At 33.1% G+C, this 21,551-nt stretch overlaps 1 protein-coding gene across 1 annotated transcript; it reads left to right on the forward strand.

Moving 5' to 3' along the window:
- The first annotated feature begins 13,826 nt into the window (after positions 1-13,826).
- LOC120088289 (probable LRR receptor-like serine/threonine-protein kinase At5g63710) lies at positions 13,827-20,638 on the forward strand. The gene is made up of 11 exons (XM_039045480.1): positions 13,827-14,243; positions 14,782-14,907; positions 15,183-15,315; positions 15,451-15,522; positions 16,290-16,433; positions 17,293-17,358; positions 17,766-17,836; positions 17,921-18,064; positions 18,353-18,694; positions 19,513-19,907; positions 20,017-20,638. The coding sequence occupies exons 1-11, from the start codon at positions 13,895-13,897 to the stop codon at positions 20,326-20,328; spliced, it is 2,154 nt and encodes a 717-aa protein (XP_038901408.1). The 5' UTR covers positions 13,827-13,894; the 3' UTR covers positions 20,329-20,638.
- Positions 20,639-21,551: the final 913 nt, after the last annotated feature.

Here is a 21,551-nt window from a genome sequence, read left to right on the forward strand (position 1 = left end):
TGTTGTGCAGATTTGACGGTCCGATTACACTAACAGAAGGAAAATATCCCTCCATCTTCGGAATTTCCATAACAAAAAGTGGGGACCATAGCCGGAGGTCAAAGGATCTACTCCTAGTAATACCCAGCGAAATTCAGAGAAAATTATGGATTTGTACTGCTAAGTGCTGTAAGATTTTTAGAGAAAAATGAGCTGAGTGCTGAAAAGAAGAAATCCGGGAAGAGAAAGAGATAAGGCCGAGAGGTAAATCTCATATCCGACCAGCTGTATACCCGATCGAAGCTCTGTGCAGAGACCCCTGCTACCGGTGGAGCAAGCCTGAGAGAGAAGCTCTTCCTACCATCGAAACCATCCTAGCCGGCAAGCAGATCTCCATTGAATCTGTGACAAGACATTGGCACTGGATTGTATCTGTTCTATCTCTCTTTCATTGTATTTCATATTTTCTTTATCTCTTCATTCACACATCATGTATCAAACACTTAGTAGAAATATTAAATGTTTCGATAGATTTCATTTACCATTCTCTATCTATTTTCGTTCACCCATTAGTCACTTTCTCCATGATGTTTTCTTAATCTCTTGATGAGCAATATGAATCACCAAGAACTTAATATGTATTAAAGTTATAAAATACGTTTAGCTAAAGCATGTTGGACGGCATCTTCACCTGTGAGAGCAAAAGTGAAGACGTCATTCTGATCTATCGAAGGAAGGTCAGAAGAGTGCATTAACTAAAGCGAGTAGTACTTCCAGACATGGAAGCAACCTTGCGTTCATTACGTTAAACTCTGTTTCACTACAGACATGTGGGAAACGCGGTCGATCACTGAGAGGTGTATGCCAAGAGAAGAGCGGAACAGTATTTATACCTTCAATTCAATTAAGAACTTGCGTTGTTTGTAATACTTATCTTTCTCTTTCTAATCTGTTCACAAGACTTGTCGTTGCATCCCACGTCTTTGCACAATCTTCACAACCAGCCTTAATCCTAGTATCTTGCACATAAAGCCTGTATCTTGTAACATCTAGTTTAGGTTTATTGTATTTCCATGTTTTATCGCATTCTACTACTTTCCTTTATTTTACTGTAATTTACATACTGTACATACTTTTATAAAGAATTTAAAAACCCGGTTCTCATATACCATGAACATACCGCAATAACCGGCACCACTTCCCCGTGTTCGACCTCGGATCCCACCGAGAAACTTGCGGTGGAATTACACTTGGTTCCATCGTAAGGAAACTTGTGACAACGCAAGGCATACTACTTGAGCATCTCTAATTAACGCATAAATAGTAGTAGTATCGCATCATCATGAGCATTGAATATCATACATACAAAATCGCGTTACACTGCATGCTTCCCGAGGTCCCCTTTTTAAAATAACCAAACCCTTAACCCTAATTCTTTTAGGAAAAGGAAAAACAAAACATAAATAAATATAACAACCCCAATTTCCCTTTTCCCAAAAAAGAAAAACTCAAACCACCAATAAAATATTTAATTGCCTAAACTTTGGCCTTGAATTTAATAGAAACGATTAATTACAGGAATTAATTTAAATCTTACCTAGATTTTGGGATGTTACAATCTTTAATTTAAATCAAAACAATTTTTTCAGATTTCTTAAAAATTTTGTGATCTATTTGAGAAACCCTAAAATCTTATTTTTCATGTATAGATTTGCAATTGTGTTTTTTTATTTTCAAACTTTATTGCAATAAAAAGTATCATTTCGTAGGAAGATGAAAAGTCGTAAATATTATTATTTCCTTAAATATATGAATCAACCGTGTGTTGAGAAAAAAAAAAAAGAAAAAAGAAGTATAATCAATCAATTAAATTCATTGGTGTGCATTTGTATTTATAAAATTGAAAAGTAAAAAAAAAAAAAAAAAAAAAAAACCTTGAAAGAAGAGAAAAAAAACCTTGAAAGAAGAGAAAAAAAAAACCTACAAAAACATTTAAAAAAATAATAAATTACATTAGATCAGTTTACTTGTAGACCTTGAATACGATTGCTTAACCTTGATGATCAAGAGGAAGTTTGAGAAGAAAAAATAATGATAGAGAAGAAGATTTGAGAATTGAATGTTGAAAAGGAATGGACTTATGTACATAAAAAAGATAATTTAATGTGAAAATTTAAAAAATAAAAAAAATTGAGAATTGAAAGATTGAAAAAGGGTGAGCTTATATAGACATGAAATGATCCTTACGTGAAAATTTAAAAAAATAATAAAAATAAAAAATCTTTGATAATTGAACTATTGAAAAAGGGTGGGCTTAAATAGACATAAAAAGGATCCTTTAACGAGAAAATAAAATAAAAAATCTATCAAAGGTAAATAATTGTTTTTGAATCAAATATTTTGAATTGCTTAATGTGATAGTAGATCTTTTTTTTTTTTTCAAAAAAACCAACATCAAGATTAAATAGGTGATTTTTTTATTTAATGATTTTAAGTTTTTTTTTTTTTGCAATATATATAGCTATATATAATTATTTAAATATTTGTAAAATTAATATATATATATAATAATATATATTAAAAAAATTAAGTTCGGAAGTCGAGGTTGGGGATAGGGATGAGCCAGGGATACCCTCCCCGTTCTCGATCAAGGACTCGGTTATAATCTCCGGTTTGACCCTATCTCCGTTCAAACCAAGGATTTTCCGCCCCTCCGACCCCACGAAAATTTTTGCCAACCTTACTAAAGGGTTGTTGGGGGAGTTGAAATGTAATCATGATTTCTAAGAATCAAATTATAGTGGGATTTGCTATATAGAATCTGGATTACTAAAGGATCGTCTAAAAGTGTTTTTCTTTTAAATAAACTGGGTAGCTTTTGTTTTCTTAATGAACTTGCAAACTTACTAGTTTTTTAATGGTCTTTTGAAAAAAATAACTTAGTTTTTTTTTAAGTAAATTTGCAAACTTGCTATTCTTTAAAAAAATTCAAATAAACCTTTTTTTTTTAAGTTGCTATTTAAATGAAAAACTACCTTTTTGTTTAAATATTTGTTAAAATGAGAGAAATTAAAAATTGATTGTTTAAATAAACTACCTTTCTGTTTTTAAACTCTCCTTTTATTTTTACTATTTTAGTGATCTAGATTTTAAAAGATGTACAATATAGATTTACACAAATAAGTACAAAAAAAAAAAAAAAAAAAATCCAAGTAATGCTATATTTTGATTTACTAAAAAATAAACTAATAATGCCATATATTATTTAGACATAATCAAAATCATACGTGAGTATGAAGTCACAAATAACCTAAATATAATGTCCAAGAAGTAATTCTAAAAATGTATATTACATACAAAAGAACCTTAAACAAAAAAATATATATATTAAAAAATATATCATAAGAAGTATAAATAAATTATGTGATATGTGAAGACCAGTGCCACAAACTTCTCAACCTGCAATGTCACAAATTGAAATAATAAGAACATTATTTATGAGGCTATAAAACGTGCATATATAACAAAATACAAAGGATAGAACATCCGTACCTTGATTAGGTTGACCGTGCACTAGTTTGATTATGATCAAACATAAGTTGAAAACAAAATAATAGGCCTCAAGTATAAAATTTTGATTTTCTCATAACAATAAGCATGCTAAAAAAAAAATGAATGAACATCACACTTTTTCAAATTGGGCATAACGAGGTCTCAGGTATGGAATCAGATCAAAGGATAAATTCATCATAAAACTTGTTCAAAGGGAAAACATACATAGATTTAACAAAGAAACAAGAGAGTAATAGAAAAATTTATTAACAATAGAATAGAGCCCGTTGAAAAAAAAATTATCAAAAAAAGATTATATAATATAATAGGAACATAAATCCAAAACCATACAACCAAGAAGAATGAAAAAAATGTATAATGAAAAATCAATTATTTAAAGAAGTTCAAAAAAAGGATTCTTCATCATCAGCCAGATGAAGATCAAAATAAGTAGTACCAAAGATCAAATTCGAGACAACCAAAGCAAGCATTACCAAAGAAAAACAAATCTGAAAAATGCAAATCATAACCAAAAAAGGAATAGAGGCGAAACATGCAACGCAAGAAAAATTAGATGAAAGTGGAACCATCAAATCAAAACTAAGTAAAAACAAATATGAAGCATGCAAAACAAAAGCAAATACGAACTAGTAAAAATCAGGATTAGAATCACATAGATGAAAAAAGAACCAAAATATTCAGGAAGACGGAATAGAAACAAATTTGAAGTATGAAAAGCGAAACCCAAATAGAACAGATCCAAAAAAATGAAAGTAGTACCTACGAAGAAAAGATCTGAAACATAAAACTAGAACCAAACAACTACGGATTCAAAACTAATAAAAACCAGGATTGAAATCGCATGAATGCAAAAAAGAACCATCATCATCACCGACTTCAAAGATAAGCAACTTACTTTTCGAGAAGGAGTCCTCCCCTACCAAGCTTCCAATCATCAGAAGACCCCTTCCTACCAAGCTTTTGATGGTGGCAAGAGATGTAACTTTTGGTCGTTGGAGCAGCAAGGGAGAACTTTGACACTCCCTTTGCATTAGAGATTCCATAGATTAGGGTTTCAAAGAAAAAAAAGACGTGATATCGGAGAGGAATACGAAAATCAAATGAACATTCATGATGAAAATCAGAGCATTAATTACGGGTTCAGAGAAGAAAAAGATGGAAGAAGGAGAAAGTGTGTGGAGAGAAGAAGACAATAAGAAGAGAGATAGATGTGTTTGCGAAATCGTGGGAATTGGGAGACTTGATTACAAACCGATGGGAATGCAAAGTAGGATGGAAATCGAAAAGACGAAACTGGTGGGAATGCAAAGTGGATGAATTACAAACTGAGCTCTGATTACAAGCAAACCAAATGTGGGTTTTCTTTTCCATTACAATCGAGTCCCATTCCATTCTCATTCCTCAAATAGTCCCTAAAAGGGGCATACGGGGAAATGAAATGTTTCTCCTCCGTAGTCTCAATATATGTTTATTTTTAACATTTTCTTGCCACAATGTCAAAATAATTTTTCTCTTATGGTTCACTCAACTTCTTACCTTATATGTTTTTTCTTTTAACAAGCGTAGCCATAAAATAACTTTAAGAGAAGGAGATTTAGATTGAATAGTCTTTTTATTTTTTATTAAAAAAATAGTGAACTCGAATAGTAGTTATAAATATAATAAAAATATGTTTATTTTAATGATTTCTTATTATAAATATAAATATTATTAGTTAGTTAGTTAGGTTTTTTTTTTTTAAAGAACGTTTGTTTGTTCTCTTAAAATCAAGTATTCAAACGGACTACAAAAATCAAAAAAAAAAAAAATGGAAGACATCATTTGATAGTTTTCTTCAATTTTCCCCAATTAAATACTCAAGTTTACTTTATTGCATTATATATATATATAAGACTCTTATTTCAACTTACACATGTATATTTCATTTTCAACATTATAAAACACGTGCAACACACGTAGTTCTAACTAATGCACGTAATTCCAACTAGTTACTATTAAAGGTAGAAAACGAGTATTTAGTGAAAATTAAGGTTAAAAATATAAATTCTGAAACTTAGTGACCAAATTAAAACAAAACTCAAATGTCGAGGGTAAAATTGTAACAATTTGAAACCTAGGGACTAAATTGAAACCAAACTCATACCTTAAAAACTAAATGTGTAACTTTTTGAAACCTAAAAATGAAATAGAAACTAGATCCAAAACTTAGAGACAAAAAGTTTTTTTTCCTACTTTCTAAAAAAATGTGTCATATTTCATTTTGACATTCCAAAACGAGGAGTGAGTGTCATTTACAATATGAGAGATCGAACACTCAATCTCAAGGGAGGGAGTACATGTCAATTAACGTTTGAACTAAATTTGATGACTTTTTCAACGAACTATTCTCGAATTAGCCAAATACTGCTAATAGTTTTTTTTTAATATATTTTTTAAATGAAATACTGTTAATAGTTATTTCTACTATTTAAAACATCTTCTTCACTATTATTGCAAAGGTTTTATATATACATGAGTTTGATAGCGAAATAAGTGTGAATTGACATTTTAATTATATCCATATTTTTTTTTAGTATATAACAAATATATTATCAAAATATAATTAACGTCAACCGAAGAAATTCAAACTTATTTAAAAATAGTAAAATGCTTATTTGTCAATTTAAATATTATATGTATTCTTTAATATTTTCCGGCCTATATTCCCGTAAAATAGAGATGGGATGTTTGGCATTGACATCTAAACATTTGTTTTTTCTTAAAAAGGGTCTTAAACATTGACTAGTGGTGCAAACTGCAAACATAGTTATTATTTCAAATTTTATTTTTCTTGATCAAGTTGAAGAGAGTTAAGTCCAAAAGGTTATTAAAAATACATGATCAAAATTATTGGCAATAAAAATATGCACAAGTTATCTAACTTTGTAATTTGCGTAGTGTAAGCCTCGAGTTTGTATACAATAACATTGTTTCAACACCAACTCGAATATAACTCAATTAATTAAGATATTTTATTAAGTAAACGGTCCAAAACTTTATGTTGAGGACACAAATTCATATAAGGATAAATCGCAAGTTCAATTCTTGAACTTTTAGATTAATGGACAATTTGATCCATTAACTTTAAAATTTGTGTAATAGGAACGTGAAAATTTAATTTTGTGTTCAATTGATTCCTAACTCTTCAATCTTGTATATCCAACAAGTTGTTAGTATATTTAGAACATTAAAAATTATATTTTGAGTTCAATAGATCTTGACCTATTCAACTTGTAGACATTTACAAATCAATTAGTTGCACAATTGAAAGTGTGATGTTGAATTAGACATGATTAAATTTTATGTGTTGAATAAAATAGTCAAATCATTTATTTATTTATTTATTTTTGCATATATGTCAATACTTATTGTATAAAGAATTGAAAGATCATGAATGTGTTGGAAAATATTTAAAATTAAATAACTTATTAAATACAAAATTGAATTTTGGAGATTGGAGATTGAACGTGTGTGTATGTATGTATGTATGTATATGTGTGTGTATATATTAAAGTTTAAGGACCTCTTAGATACAAATTTAAAAATTCGAAGATTAAACTTGTAATTTAATCTTGGAAAATTGATAAAATGACCTTTTTCATTTTTTGTTAATGAAAATGGACTACTTTTTTAGGTTTCGTTTGATAACCATTTTATTTTTTGTTTTTGTTTTTGAAAATTAAGCCTATGGACACTACTTTTACAACTAAATTTCTTCCTTTGTTATCTACTTTTTACCAATGGTTTAAAAAACCAAGACAAAATTTGAGAACTAAAAAAATTAGCTTTCAAAAAGTTGTTTTTCTCTGATGTTAGCATGAGCTGAAAGTACCTTTATACCCTTACCTTCTTCAATTTTTCACCAACATTTATTCAATGTTTCCCAAATCTTTTCAACAAAAAGATTAAAGTTTTCTTTAATCTATTTCTATCTTCTCCTTTGTAAAAAAAGTGGAAATTTTTGTTATATAATTTTATTCAATTTTTATAGAACTAGATTAAATAGAAAAGAAAAGAAAAATGTGTTAAAAAGTTATGAAAAATTGAATAGTTTAAAGGTTGGACCCCAAGGGAGGGTTGTTTGACGAGATTTTAAGAGAATGAACTTTGTATTTATATTTAATTTCAATATAATGAGTATAGTCTCGAAAAATAAACTTGTCTCGTGGGAAAGGAAATTTTCAAAAAAGATCCTTTGAACGGAAGCAAAGATCGTCTCAAATCTCATTTTTATTGAATATAAAGTTTTACAGTAAAATAACAGCAAGATATGCATTTACTTAAAATTACAACATGTTTTAATACAAATACTTAGGATTTTAGAAACCCTTAATTTTGAAGAACTCTTTATTCAAGAACTCCCTCGTACAAGTCATGAACGGAACTCCTTCTCCACGCGGATCTCCTTTTTCAAGAATGGACATCACCACTCGAGAACCTTCTATATTCTCTTTTGGGATTAAAAGGATTCAAGTAGAAGTTGTGGGCTTTGCTTGAATCCTTGGAAGAGGGAATGAGATGGAGAGGAAGAGAGGAAAATTTCTACATAGAAGTTTTCTCTTTGAGAGAACCTTTCTCACTGAGTGAATTGAGGAAGAAGAAGAACAATCCAACTTCTTGAATCCCACATTAAGCTAACTTGAGAGAATGGGGGAGGGAGTTGTAACTCCTTCATTTTTTATTAATTTCAATTAAATTAATAAAATAAAATAAAAAATATACANACTTGAGAGAATGGGGGAGGGAGTTGTAACTCCTTCATTTTTTATTAATTTCAATTAAATTAATAAAATAAAATAAAAAATATACATATATATAATATCTACTTTGTTATATATATACACTATATGTTATATCAAATATAACATAGCCTATAGTTTTATATTGCATCAAATACAACATAAACTATAGATTTTATTTTCTCTCAACCATACATGCAATTTAATATAAATCAATTTATATTAAATTCATTTATATGAATCTCATCCATATAATTGATATTTGGATCATATCCAAATATTTAATTCCTCTCAAATAAATCATATTTATATTTAATTACATGAATCTCATTCATATATTTGGTATTTGAATCATATTCAAATTCCACTCATACCTTAAATTATAATGTATCAAATACATTATATTAATTATATCACATATATAATCAATTTAATTAATTATATCATATATAATTAATTTTCTCAATTAATTTAAATACTTCAAATTAATCCAAAGATTAAATCCTTGTTGAGTTACAGAGGGAATTTTATGGATATGTAGATTGAAGCTCCAACGGTACTCAGATAATTAATTAAACTCTTTAATTAAATTACCCAACATCCGTTAACTGCAAGTCACTCCACTAAAGACTGATAGTAGTACTTTTCGCACTACAGATAAATTTCTGTGTCCATTGTTTTTATCCCCATCTTGCCAATTGGTGTAACAGTAAATTTTGATATTTCGTTTCTTAACTTCTCATTTCGTTAAGTTTCCTGGTCTTTACTTCTTTACTTAACTGCTCATTTTATTTGACGGAGTCACCTTAATGCTTATGGCGGGATATTTAAACGAATAAAGAATAAGTCACTTCTGGAGGCTGCCCTAGCTTGGGAAGATGAAGACACGTATAAAGACTACGTCAACGGTAAATTCGATGTCAAATGGGCAGATGTGGATTTCGTTTATACGGCGATGAATATCAGTGACCACTAAATGGTCCTTGTAATTGACATTAACAGAGGCCACATATTCGTGTTCGATTCACTTCCGTCATACACACCAATGACAAAGCTGGTGAATTGGCTAGAGTCATTGACGGTCACAATACCATCCCTACTTCACTATTGTGACGTGCATCGATCGAAGCCGAACCTATCCACAGCCCGTTGGAAAATCTCGCGACCTATGAACGTCGACATACAACACGGGTCGCTTGATTGTGGCATCTTCGCAATAAAACTACTGGAATACCTGGTGACTGGTGCTGATCCATTCATAATCACTCAAGAGAAGATGAGTGAATATAGGATGCAATTAGCATGTCAGCTATGGGCAAACACTCCATATTTTTATATGTATAGAACATGTATTTTTTATTATATTTTTTATGTATGTAAAAACATTCATTGTATAATTGAACATATATTTTTTATGAAAGTTCAAAGTTCAAAGTTTAATATTAGAATTTTATCAGAACATGCATTTTTTATGTATAATGGAGCTACTGCTCTTTTCATTGTATAATTGAACATGTATTTTTTATGTAAGTTCAAAGTTCAAAGTTCAATATCAGAATTTTATCAAAACATGCATAATTGAGCTTAAAACATTATATGGTTCAAGGTTCAAAGTTCAAAGATTGAGAGAACGAGATGTTGAGAGAGAGCGAGATTGTGAGAGAGAGCGAGATGTTGAGAGAAAGTGAGATTGTGAGAGAGAGCGAGATGTTCAGAGAGAGCGAGATTGAGAGAGCAAGATTGTAAGAAAGAGCGAGATGTCCAAAGAGAGCGAGATTGAGAAAGAGCGAGATCGTGAGAGAGAGCGAGATTCATGGAGAGCAAGATCGTGAGAGAGAGCGAGATGTTCAGAGAGAGTGAGATTGTGAGAGAGAGCAAGACTGAGAGAGAGCGAGATTCATGGAGAGCGAGATTGTGAGAGAGAACGAGATTGTTGCAAGTATGAAGATTGAGAGAGTATGAAGTTATTGTTTTTTGTTTTTAGTATGAAGATTGAGAAAGTATGAAGTTATCCATTTTTGTTACAAGTATGAAGACTGAGAGAGTATAAAGATGGAGAGAGTATGAAGATTGAGAGAGTATGAATATTGCTATTATATAAATACTCCAACTTGTTATTGTTTTTTGTTTACAAGATGAAAGTATGAAGTATGAAGTGTTACAAGTATGAAGTATGAAAAACAATGAAGTATGTTACAAGTATGAAAAAGTATGAAGTATGTTACAATTATTACGTATGAAAAAATGATCAATGGTATTTATAACTAAACTGGATGAGAGGTGTTTGTGTCTCGGTCTCTGGCATTTTCGGCACTTCGTACGGTTGTAAGCGGTTCAGTACATTTTTGGCGGTTATGTCCATAATTCCCACACAAACCATATTTTATTTGTCTGCGAAATTCTCCTCTAGATGGTATTCTTCTCACTCTCCATTGCCCAGATTGTGGCACAAACTTCGGAGGAAGGATAATATTTTCTACGTATTTAGAAGGTCTTTTCCATTCAGATATGTGGCCAAGTGGATTTATAGACTCCGCATACGCAGTCATTAGAGAGTCCACTGTATAAAATCGACTGCAAAGACTGTGGATGGGTATATTTCTTTCCTTGGCAGCAACAATTGCATGGGAACACGGGATACCAAGTGAGTCAAATTCCTTACACATGCATTCCTTCGTTTGAAGATTGACAATACTGTCCAATCGATTATCTCACACGTGTACCCGATAACAATCAATAGGCTCCACCCGATATCGTCTTCCCTTATCAGCTTCACTTGCCAATCGGGTTTCACAGTAGTCAGAGTGCAATGTCGTTTGAGATGCCCAGTAATTCTTCCGTTCGTAGAACCACGATTGGAGCATTCCTCTAACATGTTTAATCAAGCATACTATGGGCATTAGTCGATACTCTTTAGTTAAGGAATTAAAACACTCTACACTGTTGGATGTCATGTTATCATATCTTCGTTCTATTTGGTAAACCTGTGCCCACCTTTGAAGACCGATGTCTTCCAAATATTTCGTGACAGCACCGTCTCTAAAACTGCGGAGTTCGTCCCATTTTGTCTGGAACTCTGTCATGCGAAATTCCCTTGCTGTATCTCTAAATATCCCAACATGGTGCCTTTGTATTTTCCTTTCAATGCAACCCATCAACAATAATACAAGGCCGACAACTTGTAAAACCTCTAATACAAGGCCTTAATGCCATAAACATATACTTGAAATGCTCCTCATCTTTAAGTTCGATCTCAAAGACTGTACTCGGATTCTCTATTTTTAGCGCTTCTCCATAAGCATGTAGTATGAAGTATGAGTATTCTGGAGTACCTCTAGTGAGATCATACGCGGCTTCCCTTGCACGCCACGCTTTATCATAACTTATGTTCACGCCATAATCTTTCCTCATATCCTCAACGATATGACAAGGTTTATAAATACGTCCTATGCCCGTGAACTTATCTTTGATAAGTTGACCAACAATCGTAGCAGTTGCTTGTCTATGGTCGTGATTCCAAATTCCTATGGAACATGCGTGCGAACTGCAGTACTTTGTGATCTTGAATATATCAGACCCTTCCATTTTAACTGCATGAATGCTCCACTTACATGTCTCCCCAATGCATTTGACAGTGAACAGAGATTTGGTTGATTTCCTGACCTTAAATTCAAAATTTCTGTTGATGGACAAAATAGATAATCTCATTTTCAAGTCCTTTTTGCTCAAAAATAGTTGACCAACTTCAACGTCCTCTGTCCCAGATGAAGAGGTGCCAGGCATAATCAACTCTATCCTATGACTTGAAGACACAGATGGTGGAACCACTGAAGTTGCTGTAGAATGACGCACATCTCCATGATCACGATCCATTTCATTCAATCCTGTTGGTTGCTCATTCACATCCACATCCACTAAAAGACCACGATCCATATAATCGAATGTTGATGGTACAGTGTTGGTAGACAATAGAATATCAGTGTTGGTAGATAATGGAATATCATCCTCTTCCCGACGAAACTGATATGATTCCTCGTATTGTCTGTCCACAGCTGTATTATCATAACTCACATTTCCAAACCCCATTCCAATCCTTTTGTCTTGTTTATACTTCAACGTTACAGCTATCTGAAGTCTACTAAGCTCTTCTCGCAATAGAAGGAAGTGAAGATCATCATCATTCATTATGCATTGTGGAGGGGCTTCAAATTCAAGATTATATTTAACTTTCAGGATAAGATCAAACTTTGAAGAACTGACTTTTGTAGCCCTGTAAATGCAAGATTTAAGTTCTTTATAATTCACTGTAGGGGGCACAACGATTCCTTTCAACTGTCCCCCAATATACGAACTTTCATTCTCATCCCAATCACCTCTAAATCGAATAAATAGACACTTTTCTGTCATCCTACAAAGCAAGAGAACATTTGTCATTAAGTTGTACAAGCAATTGAAGTGTACTCTCGCTTTCTCTCAAAATCTCGCTCTCGCTCTCAAAATCTCACACTCTTTCTTACTCTTCCTCTTTCTTACTCTCTCCCAATACAAAATTTCGTAATGATACCTTTCCAAAAATAACTCATCAAAAATAATTAAACAGACTCAAAATAATTCACCTTTCTGAAAAAGCTGTTCCTTTCTGAGAAAGCCTCATCTTGGAAATCCCCATTCGAAAAATCTCCATACAACAAAACACCGTCGAAAACCAGAGAAGCAATCACCTTTGAAATGGAGTTTAGAGTTTAAAGAAATCATCATTGTATTGTGTTTAGGTATTATTGATTTGATTTGAGGCTTTCGTCGTGACATTTTGTCAAATCAACAGTACACTGACGAGCAATCACATCAAGCCAGGGAATGTCAAGCAATAGCGAGAGCGTTTAATCAGACAAGAGCGAGATTTACCTCGTGAGGTCGGTGTAAGGACAATTTACGTAATTTGGTATGACGATGATGTCAGCAGAGGGTCACATTATTTTTTAAAAATAGGTCATTTGACATTTTGGGCCCAATTTTTGGATCATCCGTACAAATTTCCAATGTAGATGGCTCCCAAACAAGAACCAGGGCCTTTCCCTTTTCTGTGTTGAACCAGGAGGGTGTAAGAAATGGAAGAAAACCCACTATTCCATTGGGTGGTTATCGATTTTCTGCATTGTGTTCCCCATTAATTTTCAATGATTGCAAAAACCCCATTATTTTGAATAGGTTAAAGCATCCATTAGCTCCATGAGATGAATTGATTTAGAAGTAGGGAAGGAGAAGGGCAAAGCAAGCAGTGGTTATCGACTTGTTATGGTCGAGGCAACCTTTTCCCAATAATGGGACTTTTTCATTTGCCTTTATTTTCAAAAAATCTAAGATTTGTTGTCATCCAAACAGGGAATATGGATAGTGCATTGATGTCCAGTGGAGGAGTGGAAGCTTCTTTGACTCTTTTAAAGTGCATTTTAACCTTTTCTTTATCATATATAAAAGCAAAAGGGGATTTTGGGAAAGTAAAGCAAAGCAAAGGTGGAGGAGGGTGGTGCTAATTTGTATTCATTTCTGAATGATACAGATCAATGATGTTAAAAGCAGAGGCCCATAGGTGCGATGGGAACACAGATTCTAATGCTCATTCTCATTCGGATTCCACCATCAACTGGCAGCAGAAGCAAGCAGCAGCTTATGCTCATCACCACCTTATTCTCTCTCTCTTATTGCTTTTCTTAGGATTTTTCACAATCCCACCTTGCATTTTCATTCTCAATGCTTTGTGGGGCCCTTGCACTACACATTTTTCCTCTTATCATTCAGTTCCCCATGATTGGATTAGTTTATTTAACATTGTCTCCTGCTTCTGTTTCTCTAGCATGATCCATTCTTCTTTGTTTCCAGCATTTGCACCCTCGGAAGCCATGCCTCTTTCTAGTGAGTAAATTAAACTTCCCCAACCTCTCCATTTTTCTTTTCTTTATGTTATTCCCTTCACAACATCTCTCTTTTTGCATCCCTCGATATCTTCTTTTTGTTCCTGGAATAAAGGAAAGATGGAGGAAACAGAAAAAACCAACAACAAACTTTGGGGACTGTTCAATCATAACTTTTACTTGATAATGTTTTGCTTATATATTATATATATATATATATATATATATATGTATGTATGTATGTATGTATGCATTTATGTATGTCCATATGAAAAAAATAAAATAAAATGGAGAGACAAGTATCTAACAGCTTGAAATTTGAGATGTTTCACTCATGTATATGATATTTTTAATTGTGATCTCTCTCCTTTGTATTGAGAAGATGGCCTCTTCTTTCCTCTTCATTTAATTTAAATTATTAGTTTGTTTACTTCCTAATCTTTTCCTTAGATTTATGAACCCAATACTCATTTGTTCTTTACTCTTTCTGTTCTGTCAATTTTAATGCCCTTTACACTGTTGATATATTTTGTGTGAAGGAGGAGATACTCCCATGGTTTCAACGTTCTATAGATGGAACAACCCCTTAAGACTGATCATTCAGGGGCTCCTACTATTCTCATTGTTGAGGTTGAATTATGCATCAACGGATCCTGATGTGGAAGGTATACTCAAATTCAAGTTAGCAGGAAAATTCTTCATATAAATATATATATTATATATATATTAAATGATCACTTTATTCTTCTATCCGTTTCTAATATTCTAAAGCATATTGATATTGAATAGTAGCACTATTCACCCTAAGATGGATCTTGCTCTTCATATGGTATCAGTAATATTAATATTACAAGATTATGTTCAGTGGAAAAGAACTGATCTTGCTTGTGTTTTTGTTCTTTTTGTCACTCACTCTGATATTACTTTTTTTAATGTGTAGGAGAAGCTTTGGTCGATTTGTTAGGAGCACTGAATGATTCCAATCATCAGATAACTGATTGGAATTATCATCTTGTAAGCCCTTGCTTTAGTTGGTCGCATATTACCTGCCGAAATGGAAATGTCATATCCTTGTAAGTCTTTTTGCTTAAGATAAATTTGAATCAATTTTACTGTTTTGTTGTCTTTGCCTTCGATTTTTTCCATCATCAGAATTTGACTTTCTTTTCGCAGTTATGGATTTAATTTTTGATTTGGAATAATTTCAGGAGCTTGGGTTCAGTAGGATTTTCAGGATCACTTTCTCCCTCAGTTACCAAACTGAAGTATTTGGCCAGCCTGTAAGCTGCCTTCTGCATTTTACTGAACTCTATAATTACTATTATTATTATCAGGCAGTTCTCTAGAAAATGTTATATAATCGAATCTAAAGTAGAATTTCTTATCAAAGAGAACAGAGAATCTAGAGTAGATTTTGTTTAGCTTGATTAAAACTACAGTCGAGAAGCGTTTTCTAGCCTAAAATTTAGTTCTTTTGTTCTATCTTTTGCTTATTCCATCTTATTTTGGTTTTATCTTGAATCTATTCCTCCACTTCAATAATCTAATATGAAATCCTGTTCGTAAACCTTTTACTGAAACCAATTCTATACAAAATAGATATGGAAACTTGGTGACACAAGTCATTCAAAAACAAAAGAAACATTTGGTAGAGAAACTTAGTTCCCAGTACTCCATAAACTATTTCTACTTCTTGGAATGATACTATTTCAATGGTTGGAGATATTGATAATCAAAGTACTAGTCTGATTCTGTTACTGCTAACAATCTTCCAGGCGCTATCTTAAATTATAAATTCGTAGTTATGTTGCTAGTTAATTCAAATTTTCATTTCAAAACAACAGAAAGATGAATTTACTGTTTTGATGAGTTTGTGAACTGTAGTGATTCTTGTGAAGTGTAAAAAATTATCAAGTTAAACGTTCTGTTGCATGCACAAGTATATTTTCTTTGGATGGAGCATCGTCATTACGCTTTTCCCTGCTCATAATGTTGTGAGCCTACAAACTTGGCTTCTTAATGTGATGCTTGCACTATCTTCACGCAGGGATTTGCAGAACAATAATATAGCTGGTGTTCTACCAGATTATCTAGCTAACATGACCCACCTACAGAATTTGAATCTTGCTAATAATAACTTCAATGGCCCTATACCTGCAGCTTGGGGTCGACTTGTTGGTTTAAAGCATCTGTAAGGCTATTTTTTCCCCTTGTTTTTTAAATCTTAAAAAATGTTGACATATTTTGCGTAATGTCCATGTTATTTCGGTTTAGTGCATTGAGGGGGGATTATTATCAAAGATTTGGGAGTGTTCTCAAAGCATGATGATCAGAAAAGTTCTATGCGAGGTTGAGTTGTAAAGTTGCCTGGATTGGTTTAGTTCATATAACTGAATTCATGACTTTGGTTAGTGGTTCGTGGTTCTTAAATTAGCTTATCGTCACATCATGTCTCTTTTAGATTCTTGTTTACTCTCTTACAATTTCTGGAAAGTTATCGGTTCTAAATTCTAGACCTGAAAATGGGCAAGTAGTTTTTTAATGTACTATATTTCCCTAGTTCTGTTTACAAAATTTCAAAAAGAAATTTGGGTTGGATTTGATGCATTACTAGACCAAGTCATTTCGGTTGAAAGTCTTTGAACTCAAGGGTTGGAAATGCTACCAAAGTCCCACATTGGTTAGATAAGGGGAGGATCATGGGTATATAAGTGAGGATGACTATCTCCATTGGTATGAGGCCTTTCGGGGTGAAACCAAGAACAAAACCATGAGAGTTTATGCTCAAACTGGACAATATCATACCATTGTGGAGATAGTTTGAGGGTCGTTGTCCTTATCAAGTGGTATCAGAATCCTCAGTGCTGAACAAAGATGTATAGTGGAGCCTTGGAAGTAGTCATGGTGTGATCTGTGGGGGAGACTTCGGTAGTCTTTTGTTCGAGGAGAGGATTGCAATAAACTTCAACCTTTTTCTACTATTCTTATAATTCATCTCACCAGGCTGACCTTTGACTTTCGTACACTCTACCCCCAAATGCTTGTGGCAGGGATCTCTCAGATAACAACTTAACAGGAGAAGTTCCGACACAGTTCTTTTCAATTCCGATGTTCAAGTAAATATACTCGTTCAAATTCTCCTTTATCACATGTCTAAGAATTAAGGATAATGTATTATCTTGTCTGCTGAGTTATTTAGCAGACTATGTCAGTGTCACTTAACCTATCTATCTGTTAATGAAAATGTGAAGCATCATTATCCACTAATAATTACTTTTGATTTTTGTTGGAATGTCAGTGAATTGCAATTTGCAAACTTTCACCTCTTAAAGTATTCGCTTTTCTATATCACCTTTTAACTAGAAGGGTTTAATATCATGATTGAATTGAAATCAAATGCTCTATAGTAGAAGTAAATGCCTAACTTTTTCCACATCACTCTAGTACAATCCTGTTGAAGAACTTACAAGCACTGCAACGTGTTCGAGTTGGTCATCTGCTTAACTTGAAACATTTTTTTCAGCTTTACAGGAACTGGTTTAAATTGTGGGTTTAGGTTGGACAAACCTTGTGTTTCGACATCTCCCCATCGAGGTTGGTTTATATATATCGTGTTATTGCACCATTATTATACCACATGAATTATTCAGTGACAGCCTCAGCTTTGTATTTTGACAGCTTCTGCAAAGAATTCAAAGTTCGGGGTAGTGGCAAGTACTGCAAGTTGTGGGGGTTTTATACTTCTGTCCATTGGTGCCTTTTTTGCTTATAGATGCTTCTACATGCATAAGCTTAAGGATTCTATTTTTGTTGATGTGGCTGGTAAGGTTTTGCTTAACTTTCCAATCCTTTTAAGCGTGTTTCTCATTTTATGACAATAATATTGAAGAAGTTTTATCAATGAAACCATACTCTCAATAATTCTAATTCTTTGATAGCAAATGCCAACTTTAACGTAGTTCAACTAATTAAGACATTCTACGTCGATAATTCGAGAATGATAGGAAGGATGGATGTTTATAGGATTCATTCTTTACAAGAGTTCAACATCCTAGGGAAAGTATCTTGGCATGCATTCTTGTGCAGCTAACATCATCTATATTATATCAGGTGAAGATGAATGTAAACTTTGCTTTGGGCAAATCAGAAGATTTTCATTGCGGGAAATCCAACTTGCTACCGATAACTTTAACGAAGCGAACATCATTGGCCAAGGAGGCTTTGGAAAGGTATATAAAGGCATCCTCTCAGATGCCTCCAAGGTGGCTGTGAAACGGTTAACAGACTACAATAGTCCTGGCGGGGAGGCTGCATTCCTAAGAGAAGTTCAACTAATAAGCGTTGCGGTGCACAGAAATCTCCTCAGGTTGATTGGTTTCTGCACAACCACATCTGAGAGAATCCTTGTTTATCCATTCATGCAGAATCTTAGCGTGGCACATCGCTTGAGAGGTAATAACTTCTATTTGTCATGCAATCTTGGTACTCTATTCCATCATCTAGGAGAGAAATCTAACCCTCTATTTATAGAAGATTCAAGCCCACTGCCACGAACTAAAACAAATTCATACTAAGAATAACAAGATTCCTGAATATACTACATTGTACATTACATCAATCATTTTCTTGTCCTACATGGGTTGTTTGTTCTTTTCATCAGTTGGCCTTAATTGCAAGAAGCTTTTGTTGTGAATCTGACTGTTTTGTTTGTTTTGGAATCAGATGGAACAAGGGTCATAAAACAAAGAAAATTCATCTTAGCAGACCTCAACTTGATATAAAATACTTGAATTGTTTAGGTCTCTAGTTTTTTAGTCCAAAAAACTGGTTCTCAAGAATATACTTTTTCTCCTTTCAAATCAAGTCCGTTTCAATTTTTTTTAATCAAAAGAGATGGTTGGAAATGTGATCAAAGTCCCACATTAGCTAGATAAGGGAATGACTTTGGATATATAAGGGTCTCCAATGGTACGAGGTCTTTTGAGTGAAACTAAATGCAAAATGATGAGGGTTTATGTCCAAAATGGACAACATCAAAATATTGTGAAGATATTTGGAGGTTATCGTCGCTAATAGAGACATAATAGCTATGAGACTTGGAAGTTCCAACAATGAAAAAGAAGTCGTATAGTTTCTACTCTGTAAAAAGGAGAACAATGAATGCTGACTTAAAATTAACCCCTATTATTCAATCTCTCTTTCCTCAATTAATTTGTTTCATAGGTTGACCATACTTTGCAGATTAACACGACCATTTAAAAATGATGTAGATTTAAAACCTGGAGAAAGAAGCTTGGACTGGGCCACAAGGAAACGAATTGCTTTCGGTGCATCTCATGGTTTGGAGTATTTGCATGAGCACTGTAATCCTAAGATCATTCATCGCGATTTGAAGGCTGCAAATATCTTATTAGACGATGACTTTGAAGCTGTCCTTGGAGATTTCGGGCTGGCTAAGCTAGTTGATACTAAAGTGACTCATATTACCACTCAAGTGCGCGGTACGATGGGTCACATTGCCCCAGAATACCTGTCCACTGGAAAGTCGTCCGAAAAGACAGATGTTTTTGGATATGGTATCACCCTTCTTGAACTTGTCACTGGCCAGCGAGCAATAGATTTCTCCCGCCTCGAAGAGGAGGAAGATGTTCTTCTACTTGATCATGTAAAATTTTCATTTACCATCCTTGGTTTACCAGATAAATGTCCACTTGAGAAGTCCTTTAGTGATGTGCTGAAATATAATGTGAAGTATGTGTTTATGAACTGAACAGATAAAGAAGTTGCAGAGGGAGAATAGGCTTGAAGATGTGGTGGACAAAAACTTAAAGAGCTACGACGAGAAAGAAGTCGAAAACATAGTTCAGGTGGCATTGCTTTGCACTCAAAGCTCACCGGAGGACCGGCCGACAATGGCGGAAGTTGTGAATCTACTACATGGAGAAGGGTTGGCAGATAGGTGGGCAGAGTGGATGCAGCTTGAAGAGGTAAGAGATCAGGAGGTGTCCCTCTTGTGTCACCAATTTGTTTGGGGTGAAGAGTCAAGTCATGATCAAGAAGCCATACAGTTGTCAAAAGCCAGATAGAAAGAGAAAGAAACCATTGACATTCTCCAATTTTGAAGCTAAACTCTTAGGAAATGAAAACTCATAATTTACTCTGAATCTCTGTATATAAGGTTGTTGGGAGCATGGAGATGGAAATTACCTAGGACTGAATAGCTCTGTCACTGTTTTGTCTGTCTCTGTCTGTCAAAAGATGGAGCAGATGGTTGTGAATTGTGATGGCAAGAGCTTTAGGATTACAATACAATATATAGATATTGTGAGCTGTTGAGGCTGCTAAAAGTAGCAGTTGCTGTTTTTATACATATATACTATACTTGTTTTGTTTGTATTTTCTTGCAAGACTTCTCAACTGTATGAAACAAGTCCTGTTAAACTATACTTTGTTAAGTGTATATCAAGCTTTAAGGCATTTTCTCAATACTTGAGGTCGTAAGTTTGAATTTTTACCGTTGAATTTGTATTGTGATATCATTATCTTATTTCTTTGGTTCAACAATGGCAAAAGCGTAAGTTTGAACTATCACACTTGAAATGGTAGCAAGTGCCTTTTAGTACTACTTCAGCCATAGCCATAAAAGTATTTAAGAAAAAAAAAAAAAACAGAATGTCATGATAGGAAACTAAAAGTTATAAGTTGATTCAATTCGAAACTAAAAGTTCAGTTTGGAAGGTCACGTTTAACAACCATTCGATTTTTTAAAATTAAGTCTATAAATACGGTTTATATCCATTAATTTTTTGTATTGTTGTTTACGTTTTAGGAGTGTTTTCAAAATCCAAATAAGTTTTGACTTTGAAAGCTAAAAAAAAAATATTTGTTTGTTTGTTTTTTAAGAATTTGGTTAAGAATTCAATCGTTTTCATGAAAAAATGAATACTATGATTATGAAAGTGTGTGAAAACAAGCATAGTTTTTATAAATAGAAGCAAAAAATCAAGCCTTCATTTACTACCAACTTAGGCCTCATTTGGCAATAATTTTGTCTTTTATTTTTTGTTTGAAAATTAAGCCCATTTCATTTCCTTTCCATTTCTTACCATTATTTGCATATTTGTTAAGTACAATCGTTCAATTATTAGTCAAATTCCAAAAATAATTTTTTAAAAGCTACTTTTCTTAATTTTCAAATATTGGATTAGTTTTTTAAACCATGCGTAAAAAGTGGATAACAAATAAATAAATTTAGAGGTGAAAGTAGTGTCTTTAACTTAACTTTTAAAAACAAAAATAAAAAACTAAA

The sequence above is a fragment of the Benincasa hispida genome, chromosome 10, assembly GCF_009727055.1.
Source record: "Benincasa hispida cultivar B227 chromosome 10, ASM972705v1, whole genome shotgun sequence".
NCBI lineage: Eukaryota > Viridiplantae > Streptophyta > Magnoliopsida > Cucurbitales > Cucurbitaceae > Benincasa > Benincasa hispida.